Source organism: Pseudorasbora parva, chromosome 9 (assembly GCF_024679245.1).
Source record: "Pseudorasbora parva isolate DD20220531a chromosome 9, ASM2467924v1, whole genome shotgun sequence".
NCBI classification, from domain to species: Eukaryota; Metazoa; Chordata; class Actinopteri; order Cypriniformes; family Gobionidae; genus Pseudorasbora; species Pseudorasbora parva.
This window is the reverse complement of record NC_090180.1, coordinates 7818804-7829506: the sequence shown is the minus strand read 5'-3', so window position 1 is coordinate 7829506 and position 10703 is coordinate 7818804. Positions and strand designations below refer to the sequence as shown.

At 38.5% G+C, this 10703-nt stretch overlaps 1 protein-coding gene across 1 annotated transcript in view; it reads left to right on the top strand.

Annotated features, from left to right (window-relative positions):
• elovl8a (ELOVL fatty acid elongase 8a) overlaps window positions 1–1673 on the top strand; it is a 3769-nt gene extending 2096 nt beyond the window's left edge. Inside the window, exons 5-8 of the mRNA XM_067453037.1 lie at window positions 107–163; window positions 258–372; window positions 1010–1137; window positions 1237–1673. Coding sequence (XP_067309138.1) covers window positions 107–163; window positions 258–372; window positions 1010–1137; window positions 1237–1404 — 468 coding nt within the window. The 3' untranslated portion in view covers window positions 1405–1673. The remainder of the gene's footprint in view (window positions 1–106; window positions 164–257; window positions 373–1009; window positions 1138–1236) is intronic.
• The last annotated feature ends 9030 nt before the right edge of the window (window positions 1674–10703 follow it).

Below are 10703 nucleotides of genomic sequence, written 5' to 3'. Positions count from 1 at the left end.
AATTATTTGCATTTTTCCACACAAGTGTTCTGCATTAGTAGAATAAGAATGGTCATTATTATAGTTATTGCTTGTGTTAATGCTATGCGATTGGGATGCCATGCAGATGGCCAGAGTGTGCTGGTGGTTTTACTTCTCTAAAGTTATTGAACTTACTGATACTGTAAGTAAATTATCTAGTCCTTTGATTTCAGATAACATTGTTAATTAATGCCTTATGATGTTTTATTACATTACGTAAATGTCATTATCATCAGATTTTCTTCATTCTGAGGAAGAAGAACAATCAACTGACCTTTCTGCATGTGTATCATCACGGCACCATGATTTTCAACTGGTGGGCAGGGGTCAAGTATGTTGCGGGAGGGCAGTGTAAGTGTCCTTACATTGGAGTAAAACTCTCAACTCTAAAGCAAGACAATATTGTGTATACAGGTTGTGTTTCGTTTTGGAATAAATTCTTTAATCAGATTTTAAAAGTAACCATTAGATTGAATTGGTGTATAGGTTCAAAAGTCTGAGACAACATTTTAAATATAATTTAAACCTGGAAATAAACCTGTACAAGATTCTGTTGATGCTTAAGAGGCTGATTGGATCATATCAGATCATGCTGGAAAACATGATCTTGTAGAGTTCATTAAAGCAAATTCTGAAATTCATGTTAATTTTCACTCAAATTGAGTTATGATTGCACTACAATTTGAAATGAAAAGATACAGTAAATTAGAATAATTTGACTAATGATCTGCTTTTGTACACCACTGTATTAATATAATTAGGAAATTATTCAGCTCTTAAACGGACGCTATACTGGGGTTGATTTTAATGGTGTCACTCTGAAACCGCTCCAGATATAGACAGTGAGACATTTCTGAAATGTTTGTGGTATTTGCTTGATGTTAGGCAACGGATAAAATGACAAGTATCTCATGGATGTTTGCTATTTAATCTGCTTCAGGATGACAAGGCAGAGAATGATTCGCTAAAGATGTTCTCTCTTCCTCAGCGTTCCTTATTGGCCTCATAAACTCTTTTGTGCATGTGGTGATGTATATGTACTATGGCCTGGCAGCACTGGGCCCCCACATGCAGAAATACTTGTGGTGGAAACACTACCTCACTTCCCTCCAGCTGGTGAGACTCTCATTATGACTTTTTTTTTTTTAAAGGAATAATACCTTAATGTAAAGGATCAGTCACGTTTGTGTGTCTGTCTTTCTTTGCCCACCTCAGCTCCAGTTTTTTATTGTGACCATTCATACTGCGTTCAACCTCTACGCTGACTGTGACTTCCCTGACTCCATGAATTTGGTGGTGCTCGGCTACGCCCTCAGCCTAATCGCTTTGTTTAGTAACTTTTATTATCAGAGCTACCTTTCCAAGAAGACCAAGATGGCATGATAGCACGAAGATGGAACACACTGTGTATATAATTTGATTGTTTGTCGTCCGTTGATCCTTCGGACCGAATGTGGTGTCTGTGTCTGTCTTAAGGACTGTTTAATCCTGTATCTCAGATCCATTTGTCTGTGTATTCTCCCCTCCTCCAAACAGAGTCCATACAATCTCTACACTCCCATCCCCCACTGGTCATTAGGGATTGAGACCCTGCAACGCTCTAGTGATCTGGCCAAATTGAAATAAACCCGAGTCCACCTTCTGCTCCTCACTTATTTATCTAATCTCCCACTGTGACACTTCATTTGTTTTACCACTCATTGGATCAGGTCAACCAATCACAGTGTAGCTGGGGGGCGTGTCTTATTAAGGGCCCTGCCTTCTCTACTGCTGCCCTCTATAAGGCACAAACATCAAGATATAAGATACAATATATATCTGTGTATCTTAATATATTTTATTATGTTTTGAAATCTATTCAGAAACATTTAACCTAAAATTTAATGTTTATTTACATAATTTGCATTTATTAAAACGTATCTCTAGATGCAATATATTTTAATGTCCTACTGATAATTATTATTACAGTTTTTCTCAGTCGCTTTGGTACATTTCTCGAATCAAACTCACAAATTGCAAAACAATAAGTGCATTTCTCAAAACAATTTGTACAAATATCAAAACACCATGGATAACCTGCAAAAGCCACTCTCTTACTCAAAATCCTTAGTTCATCTCTCAAAAGTAAATATCTGTGTCAATGAACATGTCAGTGCCATCAGAATGACAAGTCTTTGTGTCATTGTGTACGGATAGACAGTCAAATTGTTTAGTCATGTTGTCAATATAACAGTTTACTCTGGAGGGATGTTCTGATGGAAATATGGCTAAAGTTTTGATGACAATTATTGTCAATTGTAAGTTACATCTTAGTGTATGTGTGAGTGTAATTACAAGATAATGGAAAAGATTCAAATTTACACTCTTACTGTTTGTACTGTATTTTATTGACAGAACATGTCATTGGGATACAGAAATGAAAAGACAGCACTGAATAGCACACCAAAAAAAAAAAAAAAAACCTAAAGAAGAAATGTGAACATAGGAAAAACTGTGCATGCGGTGCTGTAGAAATATATATATACCTGCTGTTGATGTTTCATGAGAAGCACCTTCGTTAGAGAAAGTCAAGATTCACCTGGGAGCAATTTACCAATTCAGGACAGATTTAGAAAAAAGTCTAATGGAAATATTGAAAATATAGAGATATGCTTGACATATTATGATAACTTGTTCAACCATTTTGCATGTAAAGACTTATGCTATGAGCTTGTGCCTAAATGTTGTGAGGGGTGAGACTATTCAACAGAGACCTAATATAATACATTTTGATCAACATGACATAAGCAACTGATAATGTAGGAAACAACAGAGAATTGAACATAATCATTTGCATGGATGTACCAAAGCATTTGCAACTTGTTCAAAGAAATGAGAAACTGCTTTTTTGATGTGCACAAGTGACACAATAATGTGATAATTGAACAGGTAGTTTTGAGAATTTCAATTCTGATCTCAGAAATGTACCAAAGCGACTGAGAAAAACTGCAATGAATTGGCCACTATCTATCTATCTATCTATCTATCTATCTATCTATCTATCTATCTATCTATCTATCTATCTATCTATCTATCTATCTATCTATCTATCTATCTATCTATCTATCTATCTATCTATCTATCTATCTATCTTTGAATTTCAATGCATTTTAATTTTACTAATTTACATTTAAATCGAATTGCAATTCTGCATTGTATTTGCCATCATAGTTCAAATTGAATTGGAATTTAAAAGGCATTTTCGAATTAATTCTGAATAGTACACAAGCGTGCTTATCACACTGGGGGAAAAGATGGTGTGTCGAGAAGATTTCTCCTGAAAAATTGTTCCTGCCAGCTCTGAATAGCAAGTGTAGGCCTACTCCAAAAATACTGGGCAGCACCCTGTCACCTGAGTGACATGTGTCAAAACAGTGGAAATGTCCTTTCATTACAGGGGAAGGTAATGGCATGGAATTGCAGACTATTTTGCACTAAAACATTCTAGACTTCTGAATAAAAATAGACATTATAGACAGCTAAAATTGCAGTGCTCATCCAAATGACCTCTTAAATGTAATGCAGTTGTATTAAATGTTCTATTGATATAGCTCAAAAACACAATTTTGTTTGTGAGCAGTATATTTTCACAGATAGGTTTGGGCCTCATGTCCAGTTTTAATGCAGTTTGAGGATTTCATTGCATCCGCATGAACACGTGAAAGCTCTCGGCTGTCTCTCATTGAAATAATAGCAGCACAAGCTCCTCTCCAACATGTCAGTCATCTGACAGAAAGTGCCTAGGTTGCGTTTCACCTGTTGAAGTTTACGTTCCCCACAGTGCCATCCACGTGATGTAAAATGGCCACTCTTCATGCATTCTATAGGCCAGTGCAATAAACAGACAGTTCTCAGTGTGCACGTCTAAATGTCAATTTCCCTGCAAGATGCCATGAAGGCCATCCTTTAATGTCGCTGTCACTTTAAGTCACGTCCATTCTTTCCTCTGCCTCTCTTTGTTAAGGCATATAAAGAGCAAGAAGTGAATGTCTCTCATGCCGGCTGACAGAAATAGAAGTGCTTGTAAAGATGAAAGAAGCTGAAGAATCTATGCACATCCCTCCCTCAGTTTTCTTTTGTTTTCTATTTGGCAGTCACATTTGTTTTTTATACTTTTTTTCAGAATGGCAGAGGAAGATGGTAGTTGTAGTCTTTATGTAGTAACTTGTTAGCATCTTTTTCTAGCACATAACAGTTTCAAAATTCACATTTTAGACAGACAGTAAGACAGATAGATAGATAGATAGATAGATAGATAGATAGATAGATAGATAGATAGATAGATAGATAGATAGATAGATAGATAGATAGATAGATAGATAGATAGATAGATAGATAGATAGATAGATAGATAGATAGATAGATAGATAGATAGATTCATTCATAGATGTATTCAGTTTATATATTTCAATATATTTATTTATTAATGAACACTCCATTTCCCAGAATGCATTACCTGAATTTCTTTAAAGTAATGCCGCATTCACATGCTATCAGAAATTTGATAATTCCCATTTCTTAAGTCGTGATTACATCGCAATCAAATGTTGAAATGTGATTGCGTCCATGTGCAATTTTTCACCTAGGAAACTCGTATTTATTAGCCTAGAAATCTAGACGCACCCTAGCGGCAGCAAATCTAATCTCCCCGCGAGTGTCATCTAGCAACTCTCAATACCCTTCTGAGCTGTAAACGCCAAACTTTTGCCAGGCCAATCACATCGTGTATAGAGTCGGTGGGCGGGGCCATAATGATGACGGCCGAGTTGCATTTGCGTGCTTAGTAAACACAGAAACTGGCGAACTGGCGGTCTTTCGAATCAGCTTTGACCGTGACTCAACTTTCGAATTCAACTTCCTGTGGAGTGTTGCCAATTCAATTTACATGTACACGCACTAACTGTAATGTAGCAGTCCTCGTGTGTAATTGATGTTGTTGAGAAAAATGTGAACTTCTTCTAAAAAAATTTACTAAGGAGGACCTTATTTTACTGATAAATATAACATCTATGTATACATTTATTGTAACCAGGTTTTAGGGCTTCAAAGCAAACCCCTCCATTACACGTAAACCGCAGTGTTTTCCTTGTGAGTGAACTTTTAATGTGCCGTGATGTTCTGGCTGGGGTCGGTCTCCTCCACTAGCAGCCGCCCTCTCGGTCTGAACTGTAATTAGTAATCACTCAGAGAGGGGCTGAGACCTCCTCACTGCTGCCGGTCAGTAATCACACATGCCCTGAGTACCAGCAAATGAACTGCTGATGATGATGCTTTAGGTGCGGCACGGTTTTCTCACACAAAGAGGGTTAACAAGAAGGTTAGCAAACCTCAGCCACTGTCACACTCAGCTTGATAAACTCAGCAGCGGTCACAGCCACTGCATGATCAGAGTGGTCTGGCGGACGGGGTGTCAGCGAGGTTGAGGGCTAATGTAGGGACATCACGCTGATGTTTCAACAGTGGAGAGGAAACATCCTGACCTGCAGACACATAAACATATGGGATGCTGTTGTACATTTAGTTGATTAAGTGCTCTTTATCTAAAGAAAGTATACCTTACAGTACATAAGCATTTCAGTAATGATGTAGACTATAGGAAATAATATACAACGATCAGGGATAACATTATGAGCACTTACAGATGAAGTGAATAACACTGATTATCTCTTCATTATGGCACCTGTTAAGTTAACATTTTGGGTCGCTGACCTGGGGAACACATGGCACCAGGATGCACTATGGGAAGAAGGCAAGCCGGTGGAGGCAGTGTGATGCTTTAGACAATGTTCTGCTGGGAAACCTTGGGTCCTGCCATCCATGTGGATGTTACTTTGACACACACCACCTACTTAAGCATTGTTGCAGACTATGTACACCCTTTCATGGAAACAGTATTCCCTGGTGGCTGTAGCTTCTATCAGCAAGGTAATGTGCTCCGCCACAAAGCAAAAATGGTTCAGGAATGGTTTGAGGAGCACAACAAGTTTGAGGTGTTGACTTGGCCTCCAAATTCCACAGACCTCAATCCAATCGAGCATCTGTGGGATGTGCTGAACAAACAAGTCCGATCCACCTCACAACTTACAAGACTTAAAGGATCTGCTGCTAACATCTTGTGCCCGATACCACAGCACACCTTCAGGGGTCTAGCGGAGTCCATGCCTTGACGGGTCAGGGCTGTTTTAGCAGCAAAGGGGGACAAATACAATATTATGCCTGACCGTTGTATGACAGTGACAAAATTGTCACTTTTACTGTTAATTACAATCACAGATGATCCTTACAAAAAGTAGGTCTACTGTTGCATGGCACAGTTAGGAATTCAGATAACATAGTACTTTTATCCACGGGTTTTGAAACATTGCAAAATAAATGCTGTAATGGTACAGACAATTATGGAAACTATTCATGACACAATGCAAAAAAGGGTTCACTGATATTATTGCTTACAATTTTATTAAATAAATTATTTCGTCCTATCCATGGGAATACCCGTTTAAAAATCTTTTATTTGATTATTTTCAGCATATGCATTGTGCAGTTCTTCATTTAGAATACAAGTTATATACAGTACGTGTATATATACAGTATGTGTATATATATATACTGTATATATACAGTATGTGTATACATTACAGATCAGTTTGTCAGAACATCTCAGTTTAATTTGCTCATTTCTCACAAGGGAGGTCATTTTATAGTGTTTTATTTAGGAAGAAAGATTAATATTCCATAGGGTACAAATTAGATCACTAGCGAAACAATTAAAAAAAATTAAAAAAATGCTGAGACAATGTACTGTATGCAATATGGCCATGCCATCCATGAGTTTGGAAAGAAAGCGGTGGTCTGTGGATGAGTCATCTCTCTTAAGTATGCCACAAGTTTGCGCAAAAGCTCCAAATGCAGGTATTGCATAAGGATGTGCTCATACTACACAGCCTGTGGCTGTCCTGGGGTCTTTTGATAAGCACACTGATTCTCTGTCTTGACTGTTTTTTGATTCACAGACAGTTTTGTCCTAACTAATGCCATGATATTTCAGGCAGCTGAAATCATGTGCAACTAATTATTTCCCTCTTGTTCTAGGCTTAAGGTCATCATTGTCATTCCAAAAGTTATTTCAAATTGATCTTTGCTCATAGGCTAATGTGATGAATATCTTGTGTGCCTAATGTTGCCAAAATAACACTTAAAGGGTTACTTCAAGATTTGCGGGTCGAACGGGTGGAACATGTCCCCACCACTTTTTGAAAAATCTTGCTATACCGATGCTCCAACACGATCTCATGGTCATGCGTATAAATAGTACGAGTTTGCAATCTCGTGGAATGTATACACCAAAATGAGTTTTGGCGTGCATATGGTACGCGGTTTTTCGCTTGCATATGAAACGCACTTTATGGCGTGCATATGACGCGCTCTTGGGTAGGTTTAGGATGGTGGGGTGGAGGGATCGTATAATACACCATATAGTGCGTATCATATGCACGCGAAAACTCATTTTGGTGTATACATTCCGCGAGATTGCAAACTTGTACTATTTATACACATTTTTGTGAGATCAAAATATCTCTGGTTAACTATAAGTGCATCATTTAATTCATTTGTTAAATAAGAGGCGATCTGGCGCTCGTTCCCGCTGTTATCAGTGACTTGGATTTCTCTTGTGGCTCGTGCATGCAGTCTTCACACAGCGCTTTAATCTATTGCTTAACACCGTTAAGGCGTTAAGGCTGAATGTATTTTTCTCCCTCATAAATACAGTAAAAGCAGCAATACTGTCATATATAATTACAATTTAAAACAACTGTGAACTATTTTAATATATTTTACATTTCAATTTATTCATGCATGGCAAAGCTGAATTTTTGCTGTTTGACAGCACATGCACATGCTAAATGTCCATCACCACTGGGAACAGAAGGCATTTACCAGCCGGAGCAAACTTTTCCCCTGGAAAGTTCACTTTGGCAAGCTGTTTTGAACTCCAGAAACGAACACCAAACAAACTTTAGCCTGAAATGACGTCACACCAGTTCGTTAGTCGATTTCGCTTGACGTATATTGGGGCCTGCTATAGTTATCTGCTATAGTTAATCATAGCCTGGAAATAATGATTTTGTTATTGGTAACCTCGTTATTTGGTGCACTGTCCCTTTAATACCTGCAACAACACTTATCTGATTACATGTGGTAAGCACACATACATCTCAATAATTGCAGTTCTAAGACTGCAAAATGTTGTTTTCAATACATTGAGCAGATGTAAGGAAATTGTGTGGGTCAGCTCTCAGTGGGTCTGGCCTTGCTAAGGCCTGGCCCAGTCGTTATCTCTCCCCCTTTCTGCATTATTCACCATGAGGTGACCAAGGGGAAGCTCTCTCTCTCTCTCTCTCTCTCTCTCTCTCTCTCTCTCTCTCTCTCTCTCTCTCTCTCTCTCTCTCTCTCTCTCTCTCTCTCTCTCTCTCTCTCTCTCTCTCCTTGTCCCTCCATTTTGCCTTGCATCGAAGCACATTCCGCTTGACACAAAGACAAAGGACCTTGCACACATGTGCATCTCCTGAGTCCCTGGTAATATTAAACATTAATGCTAGCATAATTTCTGTGGTTCCCAAAGAGCTGAGGAGTGCAGGCCCGCAGTCATCAGTGAGTTATGTGTTTTTCCCAATGGCGAAAAGATTGTCAAAATCAATTGTGCGCAGGGCAGTGAGATAACTTAGTGTTTAAAGCCGTGTTTAAGAGCTTAGCATAGCCCAGAGCAGGGCTAATTGTATGCACTTTACTGAGTTTTGCTTTGGGTTTTATATTTTAATATATTTTAAAATGTAATTTATTCCTGTGCTGGCTAAGCTGAATTTTCAGTGTCCCATGTACATTCAGAAATCCTACTAATAGGCTGAGAAACATTTTTTTGTGGAAAGCATGATACTTTTTTAAGGTTTCTTTGATACATAGAAAGTTTTTGTGGTGACACTTTATTTTAGGGTTCAGTTCTCATCATTGTCTTGTTACCAGTGTGCATATTACTGGGATATTGTTTATTAGTACTTATAAAGCACATATTGATGCCTTATTCTGCATGACCTTATTCTAGATCCCTTAATTTGACCCAATACGTACTCACTACAAAAACTACCTTACTAACTATTAATAAGCAGTAAATTAGGAGTTTATTGAGGCTAGTGTTGTAGTCAGTAATCCAAGTTACTCTAATATGTTACTATTTCCAAACCAGTAATCAGATTAAAGTAATTTATCCAAGTCACTGTGAGTTACTATTATAGTTATTTTCCTTAGTTAAAAAAAAAAAAAAAAAAAAAAAAAAATGTTTACTTACTTTTAAAAAGAAGTCACCTGTAAAGTAACTATGTTACTTTTTAAAGGAGTAATCAGTCATCAGATTACTTTTTTAAAGTAACTTGCTGAGTAAAACTTTTGACCAGAATGAGCAATCAGACGTGCGAGTGCACATTTATTTGTATGTGGATAAACCTGTGCGTCCACTACAGGCCTTGCACGCCGACCGTTCTGTCAGTTCTCCAGCTGCATGAGTGAGCGGATTCTACATTTAGCCAGCCATTATTTATGTACCGCGTAGACCCAGCCCCACCGAGCACGGCAAGACACTTTAACATCAAAGCCAAATGAGCAGGGCCTTCACTTTCCCGTAGGAACATGCTCTTTTGATTCACTTCTATCTCTACCCCTCTCCTCCACGCTCCCTCTCTATATCGAGTGTTTCCCCTCACCCCAGCGCCAGCTTCCAGGGTCACCTGACGCAGAGCAGGGGCCTGCCGAGGGTTGGTGTCTCCTCCCGGGCCTGCCGTGCCTGTGAATTACAGAGCCGTTCCACGTTATTAAACATGACACTCCAGCAAGATAATGGAGGCTTTCTTCATCCCCATTTGAAATCCTAATCTCATTTCTTTGATTAATAGGCGCTGATCTGCATATCAAGGGCTCTTGTTAATTTACTCCAGCAAAACCCCCATTTTTATGATGCACTTGCAAAAGAGATCGAGAGAGATAGTGAGGGGGGGTAGTGCCCATATCAGTGCTCCCAGTCTCTGCCCTCCTCCTCCTCCTTCTCCTTCTCCTCATGGTGATATGATGCACGCGGAGTGAGATGAAAGTGCTGGGGTATAAACATGGGGGAAGCACTTTTGAGTGATATGATGTCTTTTTGTGGATGCAGATCTCTTCTGGATCATCACTGCAGGTTTCGCATTCCACGTAGCGCATTATGTGCGAAGAGACAACGCCCCTCAACTCTGCTTCCTGAACATTTCAAATCACAAGGAAGAGTGCCTTCATTTTATCACGGGGCCTTGCGCACATCTCCATTATTCTCTTTTATGTTATCTAGCAGTACTTCTCACATTAACTCTCTCTTCCTGTATTGAAACTCAGAACCGTCCGAATCGCGTTACTATATAACCTTTCCTCAGATAAACTAAGTACTACATTCTTTGTTTATGACAGATATTTTAACATCCAAATTAATTTCATTCAGTGATATCACAGGTTGCTCTTGATACAATCATCTATGTTTTATATATTGTTTTGAATACAATTCATAGCAAATAATTCATACATGATATTTTAAATAATCACATCTAAATTTATTTTAAATGCATTTT